This window comes from Salvelinus namaycush, unplaced genomic scaffold, assembly GCF_016432855.1.
Source record: "Salvelinus namaycush isolate Seneca unplaced genomic scaffold, SaNama_1.0 Scaffold247, whole genome shotgun sequence".
NCBI lineage: Eukaryota > Metazoa > Chordata > Actinopteri > Salmoniformes > Salmonidae > Salvelinus > Salvelinus namaycush.
The window spans coordinates 254,013-275,707 of record NW_024059308.1 but is presented as its reverse complement, the minus strand read 5'-3'; the positions used below and the strand labels follow the sequence as shown (position 1 = coordinate 275,707).

At 46.9% G+C, this 21,695-nt stretch overlaps 1 protein-coding gene across 1 annotated transcript; it reads left to right on the top strand.

The window, feature by feature from the left end:
• Positions 1-680: 680 nt before the first annotated feature.
• Positions 681-12,363, top strand: LOC120038997 (slit homolog 1 protein-like; the record flags this gene model as incomplete). Its single annotated transcript, XM_038984524.1, has 11 exons — positions 681-844; positions 2,663-2,787; positions 3,298-3,535; positions 3,990-4,083; positions 4,184-4,321; positions 5,631-5,859; positions 6,051-6,181; positions 6,554-6,708; positions 8,452-8,740; positions 9,269-9,480; positions 12,125-12,363. Coding segments are annotated over 11 exons (2,014 nt in total), but the record flags the coding sequence as incomplete, so codon positions are not given.
• Positions 12,364-21,695: the final 9,332 nt, after the last annotated feature.

Sequence of the window (21,695 nt, the reverse complement as noted above, 5' to 3'; positions counted from 1 at the left end):
CACACAACACAATACTACAGATGTCTCAAGCATTGAGGGAGCGTGCAATTGGCATGCTGACTGCAGGAATGTCGACCAGAGCTGTTGCCAGATAATTTAATGTTAATTTCTCTACCATAAGCTGCCTCCAACGCCATTTTAGAGAATTTGGCAGTACGTCCAACTGGCCTCACAACCGCAGACCACATGTAACCACACCAGCCCAGGACCTCCACATCCAGCTTCATATAACCTGTGGGGGGGGGGGGGGGGAACAAATTCTTATTGTCTGGGACTGGTTCTACAGTGGGTGGATCTGGATCTGGCTCCCAAGTGGGTGAACCTATGGCCTCCCAGGCCCACCCATGGCTGCGCCCATGCCGAGTCATGTGAAATCCATAGATTAGGGCCTAATGAATCTATTTCAATTGACTGATTTCCTTATATGAACTGTAACTCAGCACAATCTTAGAAATTGCTGCATGTTGCGTTTATATTTTTGTTCAGTATAAAACCAAATACTTTTGTACTTTATTCAAGTAGTATGTTACCTGGGAGACTTTCACTTTTACTTGATTAATTTTCTATTAAGGTATCTTTACTTTTACTCATGTATGACAATATACATTTTTTTTTATAACAAACGACAGTTCCCACAACTGCCTGTCCCTGACCCTTAACCTCTGACCCTTCACCCTCAGGGCTATTGGTGCCAACCCCCTGTACTGTGACTGCCGTCTGCTCTGGCTGTCTGACTGGGTGAAGACGGGCTACAAGGAGCCAGGCATCGCCCGATGTGCCGGACCTACGGGCATGGAGGGCAAGCTGCTGCTCACCACCCCTGCCAAGAAGTTTGAGTGCCACGGTGAGATGGGTTAATTAATTTAGTTTAATTCACACCCGAGTCAATACTTTGATTACAGCTTTGAATCAACTTGGGTATGTCTGTATCAGCTTTGCGCATCTGGTTTTGGGGACTTTGTCCCATTCTTCCTTGCAGATTTTCTCAAGCTCTGTTAAGTTAGATGGGGACCTGGGGTGAACAGCAATCTTTCCACATATTTTCAATGGGATTCAAGTCTGGGCCACTCAAAGACTTTCACATTCTTGTTCTGAAGCCATACCAGCATTGTTTGGTTGTATACTTGGGAGTCATTGTCCTGTTAGAGCGCAAATCTTCACTCCAATCTACGATCGTTTGCACTCTGAAGCAGGTTCTCATCAAGGATTTGCCTGTATTTGGCTCCATTCATTGTTACCTCTGTCCTTGCCAGTCTCCCAGTCCATGGAGCTGAAAAGCATCCCCATAGCATGATGCTGCCACCGTCATGCTTCACGGTAGGGATGGTGCCACCGTCATGCTTCACGGTAGGGATGCTGTCACCGTCATGCTTCACGGTAGGGATGGTGCCACGGTCATGCTTCACGGTAGGGATGCTGCCACCGTCATGCTTCACGGTAGGGATGGTGCCACCGTCATGCTTCACGGTAGGGATGGTGCCACCGTCATGCTTCACGGTAGGGATGCTGCCACCGTCATGCTTCACTGTAGGGATGGTGCCACCGTCATGCTTCACGGTAGGGATGGTGCCACCGTCATGCTTCACGGTAGGGATGGTGCCACCGTCATGCTTCACTGTAGGGATGGTGCCACCGTCATGCTTCACTGTAGGGATGGTGCCACCGTCATGCTTCACAGTAGGGATGCTGCCACCGTCATGCTTCACGGTAGGGATGGTGCCACCGTCATGCTTCACGGTAGGGATGGTGTCACCGTCATGCTTCACTGTAGGGATGGTGCCACCGTCATGCTTCACGGTAAGGATGCTGCCACCGTCATGCTTCACGGTAGGGATGGTGCCACCGTCATGCTTCACTGTAGGGATGGTGCCACCGTCATGCTTCACGGTAGGGATGGTGCCACCGTCATGCTTCACGGTAGGGATGGTGCCACCGTCATGCTTCACTGTAGGGATGGTGCCACCGTCATGCTTCACTGTAGGGATGGTGCCACCGTCATGCTTCACAGTAGGGATGCTGCCACCGTCATGCTTCACGGTAGGGATGGTGCCACCGTCATGCTTCACGGTAGGGATGGTGCCACCGTCATGCTTCACGGTAGGGATGGTGCCACCGTCATGCTTCACGGTAGGGATGGTGCCACCGTCATGCTTCACGGTAGGGATGGTGCCACCGTCATGCTTCACTGTAGGGATGGTGCCACCGTCATGCTTCACGGTAGGGATGCTGCCACCGTCATGCTTCACTGTAGGGATGGTGCCACCGTCATGCTTCACTGTAGGGATGGTGCCACCGTCATGCTTCACGGTAGGGATGCTGCCACCGTCATGCTTCACTGTAGGGATGGTGCCACCGTCATGCTTCACTGTAGGGATGCTGCCACCGTCATGCTTCACGGTAGGGATGCTGCCACCGTCATGCTTCACTGTAGGGATGCTGCCACCGTCATGCTTCACTGTAGGGATGCTGCCACCGTCATGCTTCACTGTAGGGATGGTGTTAGATGGGTGTTGAACTGGGCCTGTTTTTTAAAATTTCCCAATGATGGAGACCATGTTATATACCCTTCCCCAGATATGTGCCTCATCGCAATTCTATCTCGGAGAGTGTCATAGCAAAGGGGTGTGAATAGGTATGTAAATGAGATTTTTCTGTGTGGTAGGTGAGGTGGACAGCGGCGTCCTGGCCAAGTGTAACCCGTGTCTGTCCAGCCCGTGTGTCAACCAAGGGATCTGTCACAGTGATCTGGCAGAGATCTACAGGTGTAGCTGTCCTCCTGAATTCAAGGTGAGATCTCACATTAACCATTTACCTGCCGTGCTCTTCTCGCCATGTCGTGCATGCTTTTGGTTCAGTCCAGCTCTAACACATACTTAGGCTAAAATTAGGTCTTGATTCAATCTGTATCGGTGAAGTGATTGAAATTTAAAGGCAATGTTCCCGCGTTCGCGGGGAGACTGCATTCACGGTAAACGCTGCATGTGTCGGCTCAATCGTAAATTACCTTTAAATGTCAAGCTCACTATAGCTTTGAACATCGGCAATATAGATTGAATCAAGTCCTTACTTGTCTTTGTGGCTGTTGAGTTTGTCACAAGACCTCTCCACTTCTGACATTATAAAGCCTGTTGTTCAGCTTGTGCAGCCCAGCTCTTCCAGCCCAGCTTTAGCACACCTGATTCCATTAATGAAAATGCATTAATTTGAAATCCAGTGTTATCAATTTCTTCACAGACACTGTAGCTCTCCAGGAACAGGGTCGACTGGTGACCACTGAACTTTTCTTTGTGTCTGCAGGGTAGAAACTGTGAGACTTCTCTGAACGCGTGTGTCAGTAACCCCTGTGTCAACGGGGGCACCTGCCAACTCGATGAGGAGGAGGCAGCAGCATACAGCTGTGCCTGTCCCCTTGGCTTTGACGGTCCTACCTGCCTGACCAACATAGATGACTGTGAAGATAATGACTGTGGAAACGGAGCTGCCTGTATAGATGGAGTCAACCACTATACCTGCCTCTGTCCACTGTACTACACAGGTAACACACATTACACTATAGACCAGCCTTCTCTCGATCGCTGTTGAGTTGACCTATTCGGTTGCAATTTTTCATCCATCAATGTAATCTCTCCCTCTTTCCCTCTCTCTCCATCCCTCTTTCCCTCTCTCCCTCTCTCTCTCTCTCCATCCCTCTCTCCCTCTCTCTCTCTCTCTCTCTCCATCCCCCTCTCCCCCTCTCTCTGTCTCTCTCTCTCCCTCTCTCCCCCTCTCTCTCTCTCCCTCTCTCTCTCTTTCTCTCTTTCTCTCCCTCTCTCTCTCTCTCTCTCTCTCTCTCTCTCTCTCTCTCTCTCTCTCTCTCTCTTTCCCTCTTTCCCTCTTTCCCTCTTTCCCTCTTTCCCTCTTTCCCTCTCTCCCTCTCCCTCCCTCCCTCATTCCCTCCCTCCCTCCCTCTCTCTCTCCCTCCCTGTCTCCCTCTCTCCCTCCCTCTCCAGGGGAGGTGTGTGAGGAGATGGAGGATGTGTGTGCTCCAGGTGTCAGTCCGTGTCAACACCAATCTACCTGTCTCATCACCTCTACTGGGCCCCAGTGAGTACACCATATCAACGTGTGGGAGACTTAAAGATTTGCGTTGTCACCCAGACCTAATGCCCTGGCTCAAGCTCACAGACGTTTGTGTGTGTTGCAGGTGTGTGTGTTCTCCGGGCTACGTCGGTGATGACTGCAGTGTGGACTACGATGACTGTGAGGGGAATCGCTGTCTGAACAGAGCTCAGTGTGTCGACCAACTCAATGGATACTCCTGCTCCTGCCCCGATGGCTACAGGTGAGGCCCACGCACACACACACACACACACACACACACAAGCCTTAGAACTCATACACAAGCCTTAGAACTCACACACAAACCTTAGAACTCACACACAAGCCTTAGAACTCATACACAAGCCTTAGAACTCACACACAAGCCTTAAAACTCATACACAAACCTTAGAACTCACACACAAGCCTTAGAACTCATACACAAACCTTAGAACTCACACACTGACCATAGAACTCACACACAAACCATAGAACTCACACACAAACCTTAGAACTCACACACAAACCTTAGAACTCACACACAAGCCTTAGAACTCATACACAAACCTTAGAACTCACACACAAACCTTAGAACTCACACACAAGCCTTAGAACTCATACACAAACCTTAGAACTCACACACAAGCCTTAGAACTCATACACAAACCTTAGAACTCACACACTGACCATAGAACTCACACACAAACCTTAGAACTCACACACAAACCATAGAACTCATCCACAAGCCTTAGAACTCATACACAAGCCTTAGAACTCACACACAAACCATAGAACTCACACACAAACCATAGAATTCATACACAAACCTTAGAACTCACACACAAGCCTTAGAACTCATATACAAACCTTAGAACTCATATACAAATCTTAGAACTCATATACAAATCTTAGAACTCATATACAAACCTTGAACTCATATACAAACCTTAGAACTCATACACAAACCTTAGAACTCACACACAAACCTTAGAACTCACACACAAGCCTTAGAACTCACACACAAGCCTTAGAACTCATATACAAACCTTAGAACTCATATACAAACCTTAGAACTCATACACTAACCATAGAACTCACACAAAAGCCTTAGAACTCATATACAAACCTTAGAACTCACACACAAACCATAGAACTCACACACAAACCATAGAACTCACACACAAACCTTAGAACTCATATACAACTTAGAACAATATCAAGCCATCTGTGCTACTTCTTCTTCTTTAGCAGTGAAGTTTCTAATGTCTCTGAATCTATCATTTTGACTTACTCACCCTTATCTCTCTGTCTCTCTGCCTCTCTTTCTCTCTGTCTCTCTCTCTCCCTCTGTCTCTCTGTCTCCTCTCTCTCTCTTGCTCTCTCTCTCTCGCTCTCTCTCTCTTTCTGTCTCTCTCTCTCTCTGTCTCTCTCCTCTCTCTCTCTCCTCTCTCTCTCTCTTTCTCTCTCTCTCTCTCTCTCTCTCTCTCTCTCTCTCTCTCTCTGTCTCTCTCTCTCTCTCTCCTCACAACCTCCCCTCCCGCATCCTCCCGTAGTGGTCAGTTGTGTGAGGTGCCCCCCTCCCCGCGCTCTCTGTGTGACCTGGCAGACTGCCAGAACGGTGCCCCGTGTGTGGAGCGAGCAGGCCGGGCACTGTGCCAGTGTCTCCCTGGGTTCGGAGGGCCTCGCTGTGAGAAGCTGGTCAGCGTTAACTTTGTAGACAGAGACTCCTACCTGCTGCTCTCTGACCTCAAGAACTGGCCCCAGGCTAACATCACACTGCAGGTATCTAACATCTCACTACAGGTACTGTAACACACACACACAAAGCTTATACACTGCAGGTACTGAATGAACAATTCAACAGGCATGTGTTTGAGATCATACATGTACAGTAACTTGGATTTTTGGATTGTGAAAGTGATGTCAAAGGGAAATGTGCATACCTTTTATTCTATTGTGATGTGTGTCCCCAGGTGTCGACAGCGGAGGAGAACGGTATCCTGCTGTATAATGGAGACAATGATCACATCGCTGTAGAGATGCATCAAGGTCACGTTAAGGTCAGCTACGACCCTGGCAGCCAGCCTGGACATGCTATTTACAGGTAAACATACACACACGCAAACACACACACCCACGCACACATAATCACACAGACTACACACACACACACACACACACACACACACACACACACACACACACACACACACACACACACACACACACACACACACACACACACACACACACACACACACACACACACATATACACACACACACACACATAGACAAACAAACACACACACCCACGCACACATACACACATACACACACACACACAGACAAACAAACACACACACACACACACACACAAACAAACAAACACATAAGCACAACAGAAACATTGTCTGTCTCTTTCTTCCACTCTCTCCTGGTTATTTCTCCCTCCCTCCCTCTCTCTCTGTCTGCAGTACTGAGACAATCAACGACGGTCAGTTCCACACGGTGGAGCTGGTGACCTTTGACCAGATGGTGAACCTGTCCATCGACGGGGGTCTCCCCACCACCATGGATAGCCTGAGGGGGGTCCGGCCCCTCAATGGGGAGGCTCCGCTATACGTGGGGGGTAGGGGCCCTCTCCAGAACACACCCACTTCCTCCTCCTCTGCTGCAGGCACTACAACTACTACACTACTGTCAATGTCACCCCCCACCCCCCATCCCAAAACCCCAACTACCACAAGCGAGCCATATCCTGACCCAATCCTGCAACCTACCCAACTCCAAACCTCAGTTCACCCAGTCCATCCCCCATAACCACTGTGTTTGTTAGAGCACGTCCAGCATACAAACAGCGCACACACACATTTATGAACACACATAACAGAAAACACTGATAAAGCTACATACTCCTGCCTACAATATAAACCCCATAGACACTTATACAAACACTCAGCAACACTGCAAACCTGGTGTCTGATATAGTGCACAACATTAAACCCTTGGCCCTATGAGCGTCACCTCTCAAGGCCCACAGTGTTCAGAATACATACAGTATTCCTACCATATAATACATACAGTATTCCTACCATATAATACATACTGTATTCCTACCATATAATACATACTGTATTCCTACCATATAATACATACAGTATTCCTACCATATAATACATACTGTATAGTCCTCTATTTCTGTGATTCCTACTATTTCCAGTTTTCATTCATCCTTATTCAACCCATTGCTATAGATCTCTGTCCTACCAGACACAGTCTTCACTCTGGATATGTGATGTGGTATATTGACATGGGTTATGATTTCCTTCTTTATTTTTTATTTATTTATTATTATTTTTATTTGATTTAACTCGGCAAGTCAGATAACACCTTCTTAATTACAATAACGGCCTGGTAACAGTGGGTTATAACTGCCTCGTTCAGGGGCAGTAATACAGATTTTCCCTTGTCAGCTCGGGGATTCGATCTAGCAAGCTTTCGGTTACTGGCCCAATGCTCTAAACACTAGGCTACCTGCCACCCCAAACTTGTAAGTAATGCTCTGTAACCTGACTAGCCATTCTTGATATTAAAATGTTGAGTGTTGAAATAGAACTAATCTGATATCAGAAATGGCTGTGTGTCCAGAGTTTGTGATATTATGTTTTGGTGCTGTGATGTGCTGTGCTGTACTGTGGTGTATTGTACTGTACTGTGGTGTACTGTACTGTGGTGTATTGTACTGTACTGTGGTGTATTGTACTGTACTGTGGTGTACTGTACTGTGGTGTACTGCACTGTTATGTATATTTGTGACTGTTGGCCACTGTATGAAAGAGTATGCTACACATCACCCAATACCCCTTCTCCTTTTCACTGTCCTCTGTTTCAAAGACGCTGTTTCGGGAATTAAATTAGTGTCAAATCAATGTATTATATCAGAGAGACTGTTGAATTAAAAATAGTCAAATGTTAATTATTTAATTGAAATCTTTGATGAAATTTTCATTAAAAAGATTGGGAAATGGACCCGGCTCTATACTTTCCCTCCCTACTGGCTCAGTAGTATATTTATTCATTCTGGACCAACATGTCCTATAAATCAGATGTTGATGTTAGTGAACGTTTTGGAGGATTCTGCCCTTAGTTCTCCTAACTTCTCGTAATGAAGTAGTATTTTGGCTCACACTTCTATCAGATGGCTGCAGTATATTCACTTGCATATGGCTCTTTGAAAAAGCCTCTTTCTCTTCCTTCATTACCTCCATATCAGTCCTGTGTTAGCTGTTACTCTACTTCCCCTGCTTACCACTCCCACTCTAACCAACATCTCCCTTCTTCCTCCTCTATCTCCTTCCCCTCCGTCTCTCAGGTATGCCTGTGGACGTCCACTCGGCAGCCTTCCGTCTGTGGCAGATCCAGAATGGCTCCAGTTTCCACGGCTGCATCCAGAACCTGTATATCAACAACGAGCTGCAGGACTTCACTAAGACCCAGATGAAGCCGGGTGTGGTGCCAGGCTGTGAGCCCTGTAGGAAGATCTACTGCCTGCATGGTATCTGCCAGCCGGACGGGGCACAGGGAGCAGTCTGCCACTGCCAGCCAGGCTGGAGCGGACCACACTGTGACCAGCCTGCCGCCAACCCATGCCAGGGCAGCAAGTAGGAACAGACCATTGGGGTTATGATGATAATGCATTACATTTCACTTGGTTTTCACCAAGTCTCAAACTGCAATTCATATGAACAGCTTGAGACAAATCATTACATACAGTAACATTCAAAAGTTTGGACACATCTACACATTCAAGGGTTTATCTTTATTTTTACTATTTTCAACATTGTAGAATAATAGTGAAGACATCATAACTATGAAATAACACATATGGAATTATGTAGTATGCCTTGACGACAGCTTTGCACACTCTTGGCATTCTCTCAACCAGCTGCGAGCCAGGCCTAATCGCCCAATATCAGTGCCCGACCTCAGTAATGCTCTTGTGGCTGAATGGAAGCAAGTCCACGCAGCAATGTTACAACATCTAGTGGAAAGCCTTCCCAGAAGAGTGGAGGCTGCAGAGGGGGGACCAACTCCATATTAATGCCCATGATTTTGTTCGACCAGCAGGTGTCCACATAATTTTGGTCATGTAGTGAATATTGATTGACTGATTAATTTATATTCCCTAGGTGTGTGCATGGGAAGTGTATTCCCCTTGACCTGCAGTCGTACCGCTGTGAGTGTGTGGAGGGTTACCGTGGTGCCCTGTGTAACCAGCAGGGGGAGCTGTTTGACCCCTGCCGCAGCCACAACTGTAAACATGGACGCTGCCAGATGTCTGATTCAGGAGACGCCTACTGTCACTGTGAGGCCGGATACATCGGAGAGCTCTGTGACGCAGGTAGGAGACACACAGACACACACATACATACACGTATTACTACTGTGGATACATCGGAGAGCTCTGTGACGCAGGTAGGAGACACACAGACACACACATACATACACGTATTACTACTCTGGATACATCGGAGAGCTCTGTGACGCAGGTAGGAGACACACACACATATACACTTATTACTACTGTGGATACAGAGAGAACTCTGTGACGCAGGTAGGAGACACACAGACACACACATACATACACTTATTACTACTGTGGATACAGAGAGAACTCTGTGACGCAGGTAGGAGACACACAGACACACATACACATATTACTACTGTCACTGTGAGGCAGGATACATTGGAGAGCTCTGTGACCTACAGAGTCAGAGTGTCTCTATCTTTCCTCCCCTACAGAGTCAGTGTCTCTGTCTTTCCTCCCCTACAGAGTCAGTGTCTGTCTTTCCTCCCCTACAGAGTCAGTGTCTGTCTTTCCTCCCCTACAGAGTCAGTGTCTCTGTCTTTCCTCCCCTACAGAGTCAGTGTCTGTCTTTCCTCCCCTACAGAGTCAGTGTCTGTCTTTCCTCCCCTACAGAGTCAGTGTCTGTCTTTCCTCCCCTACAGAGTCAGTGTCTGTCTTTCCTCCCCTACAGAGTCAGTGTCTCTGTCTTTCCTCCCCTACAGAGTCAGTGTCTCTGTCTTTCCTCCCCTACAGAGTCAGTGTCTGTCTTTCCTCCCCTACAGAGTCTGTGTCTCTGTCTTTCCTCCCCTACAGAGTCAGTGTCTCTGTCTTTCCTCCCCTACAGTCACTGTCTCCATCTTTCCTCCCCTACAGAGTCAGAGTGTCTCTGTCTTTCCTCCCCTACAGAGTCAGTGTCTCTGTCTTTCCTCCCCTACAGAGTCAGTGTCTGTCTTTCCTCCCCTACAGAGTCTGTGTCTCTGTCTTTTCTCCCCTACAGAGTCAGTGTCTCTGTCTTTCCTCCCCTACAGTCACTGTCTCCATCTTTCCTCCCCTACAGAGTCAGTGTCTCTATCTTTCCTCCCCTACAGAGTCAGTGTCTCTATCTTTCCTCCCCTACAGAGTCAGAGTCTCTATCTTTCCTCCCCTACAGAGTCAGAGTGTCTCTATCTTTCCTCCCCTACAGAGTCAGAGTCTTCATCTTTCCTCCCCTACAGAGTCAGAGTCTCCATCTTTCCTCCCCTACAGAGTCTGTGTCTCTATCTTTCCTCCTCTACAGAGTCAGAGTCTCTATCTTTCCTCCCCTACAGAGTCAGAGTGTCTCCATCTTTCCTCCCCTACAGAGTCAGAATCTCCATCTTTCCTCCCCTACAGAGTCAGAGTCTCCATCTTTCCTCCCCTACAGAGTCAGAGTGTCTCTATCTTTCCTCCCCTACAGAGTCAGAGTCTCTATCTTTCCTCCCCTAGAGTCAGTGTCTCTATCTTTCCTCCCCTACAGAGTCAGTGTCTCTATCTTTCCTCCCCTACAGAGTCAGAGTGTCTCCATCTTTCCTCCCCTACAGAGTCTGTGTCTCTATCTTTCCTCCCCTACAGAGTCAGAGTCTCTATCTTTCCTCCCCTACAGAGTCAGAGTGTCTCTATCTTTCCTCCCCTACAGAGTCAGAGTCTCTATCTTTCCTCCCCTACAGAGTCAGAGTGTCTCTATCTTTCCTCCCCTACAGAGTCAGAGTCTCTATCTTTCCTCCCCTACAGAGTGAGAGTGTCTCTGTCTTTCCTCCCCTACAGAGTCAGTGTCTCTATCTTTCCTCCCCTACAGAGTCAGAGTCTCTATCTTTCCTCCCCTACAGAGTCAGAGTGTCTCTATCTTTCCTCCCCTACAGAGTCAGAGTCTCCATCTTTCCTCCCCTACAGAGTCAGTGTCTCTATCTTTCCTCCCCTACAGAGTCAGTGTGTCTGTCTTTCCTCCCCTACAGAGTCAGAGTCTCCATCTTTCCTCCCCTACAGAGTCAGAGTCTCCGTCTTTTCTCCCCTACAGACTCAGTGTCTCCATCTTTCCTCCCCTACAGAGTCAGTGTCTCTATCTTTCCTCCCCTACAGAGTCAGAGTGTCTCTGTCTTTCCTCCCCTACAGAGTCAGAGTGTCTCTGTCTTTCCTCCCCTACAGAGTCAGTGTCTCTGTCTTTCCTCCCCTACAAGACTCAGTGTCTCTATCTTTCCTCCCCTACAGAGTCAGTGTCTCTGTCTTTCCTCCCCTACAGACTCAGTGTCTCTATCTTTCCTCCCCTACAGAGTCTCTATCTTTCCTCCCCTACAGAGTCAGTGTCTCTATCTTTCCTCCCCTACAGAGTCAGAGTGTCTCTGTCTTTCCTCCCCTACAGAGTCAGTGTCTCTGTCTTTCCTCCCCTACAGAGTCAGTGTCTCTGTCTTTCATCCCCTACAGAGTCAGAGTGTCTCTATCTTTCCTCCCCTACAGAGTCAGAGTGTCTCTATCTTTCCTCCCCTACAGAGTCAGAGTGTCTCTGTCTTTCCTCCCCTACAGAGTCAGTGTCTCTGTCTTTCCTCCCCTACAGAGTCAGAGTGTCTCTATCTTTCCTCCCCTACAGAGTCAGAGTGTCTCTACCTTTCCTCCCCTACAGAGTCAGAGTGTCTCTGTCTTTCCTCCCCTACAGAGTCAGAGTGTCTCCATATTTCCTCCCCTACAGAGTCAGAGTGTCGAGGGGAGCCTGTGAGGGACTTCTACCAGGTGCAGCGTGGATACACCATCTGCCAGACCACACGCATGGTCTCCTGGGTAGAGTGCTCCGGCGCTTGCGACACGGGTGCCTGCTGCACAAGCCAGCGAATGAAACGTCGGAAATACACCTTTGAGTGCAGCGACGGAAGATCATTCAGCGAGGAAGTGGAGAGGACCATCAAGTGTGGCTGCGTGGGCTGTATGTAGCACGCTTCACACAAACCTGCTACCGCCGCCGAACGCACCACAGAGAGAACCGGAGAGGAGTAAGAGAAATAGTATAAAGAAATATATATAAAAACCTCTATGTATTATGGGACAACAGTCTTTATAAAATAGGACATTACCTCCTCTTGCTTTGGGTGTGTGACGTACAGAAACACAACAACCAACAAACCATTTTATCTGCAACATTGTTTCGGAGGGGTCTAAAGATGTCAAAGGTGTTGCATTCAGAGCAAGGACTCAACCAACCTCTCATACACACATGGTCTAAACCTCTGGCCTCTTGGCCATCCATCCATTAGGTCCCAGATAGCCTAAGAACCATCTCTCATCTTTTCTTCCTGATGGCAGTGTGTGGAATGTAGCGTCTGGCCTGGTCAGGGTGGCAAGAGGGAAGAGGTACAGAGATATTGAAAGAGAGGGAGGAGACTGGGGTTGGGCTGTAGTTGAGTTTGGTTAGGCAAGGGCTGGAGCTGGGCTGGAGTTGGGCTGGAGCTGAGCAGAAGCTGGGCAGGGCTGGTATAAGCTTGCCTGGGCTGAGTTGAGCCAAATAAGGTCAGGCTTAGCTGGGCTGGGCCCGATTGCAGTTGAGCTGTGCTGGGCTGAGCAGAGCTAGGGCTAGGTCGGGCTTAGCTGGGCTGGGCCGGACTGCAGTTGAGCTGTGCTGGGCTGAGCAGAGCTAGGGCTAGGTCGGGCTTAGCTGGGCTGGGCCGGACTGCAGTTGAGCTGTGCTGGGCTGAGCAGAGTTAGGGCTAGGTCGGGCTTAGCTGGGCTGGGCCGGACTGCAGTTGAGCTGTGCTGGGCTGAGCAGAGCTAGGTCGGGCTATAGCTGGTCTAGACCGAAGCTTATTAGACTCCTGGAGCCTTTAGAACAAGATATGTCCATTATTTTCCTTATTTATAACACTACTGCACTGAATACCAGCACTGAAAATCAGTGCCCTTCACAGTGCACACACATACATACACGCACCCACACAGTAGAGAATGGCCTTGTCTGAGCAGAAGGAAACACACACACAAACACACATTTTCTGTCTGAGCAGAAAAGTATTTCATTAGAAGCAATACACATTGAAATGCAGGTAGACTCTCAATTTCCCTACTGTAGGCTATAAGCTATAACCCCACCTGGAGCAGGCAGTGCCCGTTGAAGACCCATCTCCCAGCATGCATTGCCTCAGGATGATTTGCATAAGCCCCTTTGAGCAGGATGATTAGGCCCCTGAATGCCTTCAGTATTAAATGTTTGCAAACTGTTGCATGTGAGAAGTTTGCAAATGGATATGTAGAGCTTTTTATTATCATGATGTATATTATTACAGAACAAAGGTGCAGAATATAATTTTTTGTTTGTTTTGTTATGTCTAATTTCAATGATTTGTTTTGCATTATATTTAGTTTTCTGATGTAACCTAACTCCTTCAGCCCTCTCTTTATACAGAAATGCCTAACAGATTCTAATATATATATATTTGTATTTCATTTTGGTATAGTATTTTTATATGTTAAAGAGTAAATCTGTGTTTTCTGGAAACTTCCAATGGAACGGGCAGGATGGCGTTTGATTGGTTCCATAGCTGTTTTCCTTTGTATATTTCACTTGCTCTAACAAGCTAGTTTGTGATTGTCCAAAACAAGGTAGCGAATGGTTGGCCTTGTTCTATAGGAGGCGTATTTATGTAAAAACATGTTTAATATTGTATATGTTGTCTTCCATGTGAATATGACATCTAATTCATTTAAAAGTCTGTCTGCTGTTTTGTTTTATTTATTTTATCTTAAGACTTTTTCCTGTAGAGTATAAAAGGCATAATAATTTTTGCAGATTTTCAAAAATTATTGGAAAAAAAGGAATACAAAGTTACAATAAAAACTAGTGTAACAAAAAAGAAAAGCTGTAAGGTATTTGTGACATCACTTAATAGCCATTTAAGACAGTGCTTGTGCCCTCTGGCTCAGACACATTCCTCATTGTCTGTTGGGCCCGAGTGGGTGGAGTTCAAATGCAAATGAGAGAGATGCCCCTCCTGCTCTGAAATAGATGTTTCCTGTATTTACCATACTCTGAAATATAGTGAAAGGGTTTTGATCGTCGTGTTGATTTTGTTGAAATGTTCCGTTGAATTTCTGTCATTTTATATTGGGGACATTTTCCGTCGTAGATAGAAGTAATTATAAGATTCAAGTGAAACAGTCACAGTTGACTGAAACTTATCTGCTGTAGGAAGCTTACTTATTGTGGATGTGCACAAAGATGGAGTCTACATTTGACCTGCATTAAGCACTATTGATGCTGCCATCTTACCATTGTACTGTGGTGGGGGCATGGCTTGAATGACAGCAAACTGTAGACCTGCCATCTTACCATTGTACTGTGGTGGGGGCATGGCTTGAATGACAGCAAACTGTAGACCTGCCATCTTTCTGTACCATCTGCAATTGGATCCACCAATGAGTGTTTTGTCCATTTTTACATGTACAGTTAAATCTCTCTACTATGACAGGCTATAGAACAAGCTTCAGAGATGAAAGAAGGTGCCAGTCGCAGAGTAGAACAGTCCAACCTGAATGTTTATAGATAGATATGAACTGAGCTCACTCCTGAAGGGGTATGGATCAGCCATCATCCTGTTTAGTTCACATTATAAAAGGTATAAAGACACCACATCCTGTGTTTTAAAAGTGGGAGACATACAGGACTGTGGAGTAGGATGGAGACCTACAGGACTGTGGAGTAGGATGGAGACCTATAGGACTGTGGAGTAAGATGGAGACCTATAGGACTGTGGAGTAGGATGGAGACCTATAGGACTGTGGAGTAGGATGGATACCTACAGGACTGTGGAGTAGGATGGAGACCTACAGGACTGTGGAGTAGGATGGAGACCTATAGGACTGTGGAGTAGGATGGAGACCTATAGGACTGTGGAGTAGGATGGAGACCTACAGGACTGTGGAGTAGGATGGAGACCTACAGGACTGTGGAGTAGGATGGAGACCTACATGACTGTGGAGTAGGATGGAGACCTATAGGACTGTGGAGTAGGATGGAGACCTATAGGACTGTGGAGTAGGATGGAGACCTATAGGACTGTGGAGTAGGATGGAGACCTACAGGACTGTGGAGTAGGATGGAGACCTATAGGACTGTGTAGCAGGATGGAGACCTACAGGACTGTGTAGCAGGATGGAGACCTACAGGACTGTGGAGTAGGATGGAGACATACAGGACTGTGGAGTAGGATGGAGACATACAGGACTGTGGAGTAGGATGGAGACCTACAGGACTGTGGAGTAGGATGGAGACCTATAGGACTGTGGAGTAGGATGGAGACCTACAGGACTGTGGAGTAGGATAGAGACCTATAGGACTGTGGAGTAGGATAGAGACCTATAGGACTGTGGAGTAGGATAGAGACCTACAGGACTGTGGAGTAGGATGGAGACCTACAGGACTGTGGAGAAGGATGGAGACCGACAGGACTGTGGAGTAGGATGGAGACCTACAGGACTGTGGAGTAGGATGGAGACCTATAGGACTGTGGAGTAGGATGGAGACCTATAGGACTGTGGAGTAGGATGGAGACCTATAGGACTGTGGAGTAGGATGGATACCTACAGGACTGTGGAGTAGGATGGAGACCTACAGGACTGTGGAGTAGGATGGAGACCTATAGGACTGTGGAGTAGGATGGAGACCTATAGGACTGTGGAGTAGGATGGAGACCTACAGGACTGTGGAGTAGGATGGAGACCTATAGGACTGTGTAGCAGGATGGAGACCTACAGGACTGTGTAGCAGGATGGAGACCTACAGGACTGTGGAGTAGGATGGAGACATACAGGACTGTGGAGTAGGATGGAGACATACAGGACTGTGGAGTAGGATGGAGACCTACAGGACTGTGGAGTAGGATGGAGACCTATAGGACTGTGGAGTAGGATGGAGACCTACAGGACTGTGGAGTAGGATAGAGACCTATAGGACTGTGGAGTAGGATAGAGACCTACAGGACTGTGGAGTAGGATGGAGACCTACAGGACTGTGGAGAAGGATGGAGACCGACAGGACTGTGGAGTAGGATGGAGACCTACAGGACTGTGGAGTAGGATGGAGACCTATAGGACTGTGGAGAAGGATGGAGACCGACAGGACTGTGGAGTAGGATGGAGACCTACAGGACTGTGGAGTAGGATGGAGACCTATAGGACTGTGTAGCAGGATGGAGACCTACAGGACTGTGGAGTAGGATGGAGACATACAGGACTGTGGAGAAGGATGGAGACCTACAGGACTGTGTAGCAGGATGGAGACCTACAGGACTGTGTAGCAGGATGGAGACCTACAGGACTATGGAGTAGGATGGAGACCTACAGGACTGTGGAGTAGGATGGAGACCTATAGGACTGTGTAGCAGGATGGAGACCTACATGACTGTGGAGAAGGATGAAGACTTACAGGACTGTGGAGTAGGATGGAGACCTACAGGACTGTGGAGTAGGATGGAGACCTACAGGACTGTGGAGTAGAATGGAGACCTACATGACTGTGGAGTAGGATGGAGACCTACAGGACTGTGGAGTAGGATGGAGACCTACAGGACTGTGGAGTAGGATGGAGACCTACAGGACTGTGGAGTAGGATGGAGACCTACAGGACTGTGGAGTAGGATGGAGACCTACAGGACTGTGGAGTAGGATGGAGACCTACAGGACTGTGGAGTAGGATGGAGACCTACAGGACTGTGGAGTAGGATGGAGACATACAGGACTGTGGAGTAGGATGGAGACCTATAGGATGGAGACCTACAGGACTGTGGAGTAGGATGGAGACCTACAGGACTGTGGAGTAGGATGGAGACCTACAGGACTGTGGAGTAGGATGGAGACCTACAGGACTGTGGAGTAGGATGGAGACCTACAGGACTGTGGAGCAGGATGGAGACCTACAGGACTGTGGAGTAGGATGGAGACCTACAGGACTGTGGAGTAGCATGGAGACCTACAGGACTGTGGAGTAAGATGGAGACCTACAGGACTGTGGAGAAGGATGAAGACCTATAGGACTGTGGAGTAGGATGGAGACCAACAGGACTGTGGAGTAGGATGGAGACCTACAGGACTGTGGAGTAGGATGGAGACCTACAGGACTGTGGAGTAGGATGGAGACCTACAGGACTGTGGAGAAGGATGAAGACCTACAGGACTGTGGAGTAGGATGGAGACATACAGGACTGTGGAGAAGGATGAAGACTTACAGGACTGTGGAGTAGGATGGAGACCTACAGGACTGTGGAGTAGGATGGAGACCTACAGGACTGTGGAGAAGGATGGAGACCTACAGGACTGTGGAGAAGGATGAAGACCTACAGGACTGTGGAGTAGGATGGAGACCTATAGGACTGTGGAGTAGGATGAAGACCAACAGGACTGTGGAGTAGGATGGAGACCTACAGGACTGTGGAGAAGGATGAAGACTTACAGGACTGTGGAGTAGGATGGAGACCTACAGGACTGTGGAGAAGGATGAAGACCAAAAGGACTGTGGAGTAGGATGGAGACCTACAGGACTGTGGAGTAGGATGAAGACCAACAGGACTGTGGAGTAGGATGGAGACCTACAGGACTGTGGAGAAGGATGAAGACCAACAGGACTGTGGAGTAGGATGGAGACCTACAGGACTGTGGAGTAGGATGGAGACCTACAGGACTGTGGAGTAGGATGAAGACCAACAGTACTGTGGAGTAAGATGGAGACCTACAGGACTGTGGAGTAGGATGGAGACCTACAGGACTGTGGAGTAGGATGAAGTTGAATATACACTGACTGAGATTTGGGGGGGGATTACGGTCAAATTTTGGGATTGGAAGGCTGATCCTAGATCTGTGCTTAAGAGCAACTTCTACCCAGAGCACCCTGTTGCAGTGGACTCCTGTTTGCCACCATGTTAACCCTGGTCTAGATTCAATCAGATCAAGTGCTCACCGGCGATAGCCGAAACCCGCATAGCTGATGTTCTAACAGTTTCGGAGGTGTAACTACGTTGGAGCTCTCAAAATCGGCAAGCAGCTGCTCCTGATCATTGTCATGAAGCCACACCCGTCCCTCTCATGTTAGAAGTTCAGAACGAGAAAGAGTAGGCTTTATAGAAATAATTTAAAATCATTCAACTAAATTAGAATTTCTCTCAGCCTAATTGAGGTGTAGATTACATATCACATTCCAATGTTCAAACTCGCAAACGAGGCTGCATGGGCTTTCTCTTAATGCAACTCTGTGCAGACAATAGAGCCCTACAGTGGAGGTGTCATAATACCCATAAAACCTAGCGGTCAAACAGGGAAATGGTTCCAATTGTTTTTCGCATAGGGAATTTTCAAAGCACTTAAAATAAGGGCTGTGTTTCGTGTAGGCATACAGTACCTTGGCGTGACGTTTTGATAACCATGTTCATCTCTCTAGGACAAGGTGCCTTTTATTAATATATTAGTCTCTATTTACTCTCAAGATCAAATCGCTAATTAGCATCAAAGTAGACATCATGCAAGACTACAAATCCCTGCAAACTCCTGCACGTAATCTCTGGCTGACACCTTTACTAACAGGCATTGTGTCAATTTAAAACTTGCACAAGACAGTTCACAGAATTCTAATTTTAAAGAATGTAGCCCATTCATTAATTACTAAATGTAGCTAACAATAGATAGTTAATCCAGAGATCCTTACCTTCGCCTTGACTTGGCAGTCTCATCCAGATCATCATGGCATTTGTAGTTCCTTATGATAGCCACATTAGCAGCTAATTAGCAATTCATTTTGGGGGGGGGAAATACAGCTGAATATATTGATAAAAGTCACCATGTCCTACAGAGATGCACAGGGCAAGTTTACACAAAACACAGCCCTTATTTGAAGTGTTTCTAAACTACGCTATGGGAAAAATGAATGGTGGGAAAACGATTGGAACCACTTCCTTGTTTGACCACTAGGATTTATGGGTATTAAGACTCATACTGTGGTACTCTACGCCAAGGTAACACGCCAGGAGCTGCTTGTGGATTTGACAGCTCTAACGCAAGTCCACCTCTGACACCACCAAAACAACCGTTCTTCGGATGTCAGCTAAAGCGGATCTGATTGAATAGAGCCCATAGTCTTGTATAACCCTGAGGTTTTCCTAAGGTCTCCACATTGTATGATATTGATGAAGTGTCATCTCATCCTTTAGCTAAATGTTTAGCTCTATACCTCCTAGGTTTCAACATCAGTTCATCACAGTTCTCAAAAAAAGGACTTTCACAAATATGGATATGGATGGTTGCAATTCAGCCCGATCCTTTTGGTCTAGTGTGAAACCCTTAAAGACTCAACCACCATACATGGACAGAGAACTGTACTCAGTATCATTTCATTGTGAAAGACAGTCTCTGTTGTATTGAACTTGTGCAACAACAAATATAATCACAAAAACTATTTCCTACAGATGTGGTACTTCGGTTGCTTTAGTTGTGTTCCATCGCAGGTGTGATGGTGGGATTTAACTGGAAGGCCCAGTGATGCTGAATGTATGTAGTATCTATCTTATCTATTGCCACTGACAAAATGTTTACTCCTCCACTTTTCATTCATTAAACTTTGTGTGTACTTTTAACATGGACTCTAACGTGTCCCTTCATTGGTTTGAATGGAGCTCGTGTGTGTGATAAGGTTGAGGGGGGAGGGGGGAGGGGGGGTCAACAGAGTTCAAAATCAGTTTGAGTGACCTGAGCTGGAATATGTTTAAATGTTTTTTATTTTAAAGCATGTACAGTGGGACAAAAAAGTATTTAGTCAGCCACCAATTGTGCAAGTTCTCCCACTTAAAAAGATGAGAGAGGCCTGTAATTTTCATCATAGCTACACTTCAACTATGACAGACAAAATGAGAAAAAAAATCCAGAAAATCACATTGTAGGATTTTTTATGAATTTATTTGCAAATTATGGTGGAAAATAAGTATTTGGTCAATAACAAAAGTTTCTCAATACTTTGTTATATACCCTTTGTTGGCAATGACAGAGGTCAAACGTTTTCTGTAAGTCTTCACAAGGTTTTCACACACACTGTTGCTGGTATTTTGGCCCATTCCTCCATGCAGATCTCCTCTAGAGCAGTGATGTTTTGGGGCTGTTGCTGGGCAACACAGACTTTCAACTCCCTCCAAAGATTTTCTATGGGGTTGAGATCTGGAGACTGGCTAGGCCACTCCAGGACCTTGAAATGCTTCTTACGAAGCCACTCCTCCGTTGCCCGGGCGGTGTGTTTGGGATCATTGTCATGCTGAAAGACCCAGCCACGTTTCATCTTCAATGCCCTTGCTGATGGAAGGAGGTTTTCACTCAAAATCTCACGATACATGGCCCATTCATTCTTTCCTTTACACGGATCAGTCGTCCTGGTCCCTTTGCAGAAAAACAGCCCCAAAGCATGATGTTTCCACCCCCATGCTTCACAGTAGGTATGGTGTTCTTTGGATGCAACTCAGCATTCTTTGTCCTCCAAACACGACGAGTTGAGTTTTTACCAAAAAGTTATATTTTGGTTTCATCTGACCATATTACATTCTCCCAATCTTCTTCTGGATCATCCAAATGCTCTCTAGCAAACTTCAGACGGGCCTGGACATGTACTGGCTTAAGCAGGGGGACACGTCTGGCACTGCAGGATTTGAGTCCCTGGCGGCGTAGTGTGTTACTGATGGTAGGCTTTGTTACTTTGGTCCCAGCTCTCTGCAGGTCATTCACTAGGTCCTCCCGTGTGGTTCTGGGATTTTTGCTCACCGTTCTTGTGATCATTTTGACCCCACGGGGTGAGATCTTGCGTGGAGCCCCAGATCGAGGGAAATTATCAGTGGTCTTGTATGTCTTCCATTTCCTAATAATTGCTCCCACAGTTGATTTCTTCAAACCAAGCTGCTTACCTATTGCATATTCAGTCTTCCCAGCCTGGTGCAGGTCTACAATTTTGTTTCTGGTGTCCTTTGACAGCTCTTTGGTCTTGGCCATAGTGGAGTTTGGAGTGTGACTGTTTGAGGTTGTGGACAGGTGTCTTTTATACTGATAACAAGTTCAAACAGGTGCCATTAATACAGGTAATGAGTGGAGGACAGAGGAGCCTCTTAAAGAAGAAGTTACAGGTCTGTGAGAGCCAGAAATCTTGCTTGTTTGTAGGTGACCAAATACTTATTTTCCACCATAATTTGCAAATAAATTCATAAAAAATCCTACAATGTGATTTTCTGGATTTTTTTTTCTCATTTTGTCTGTCATAG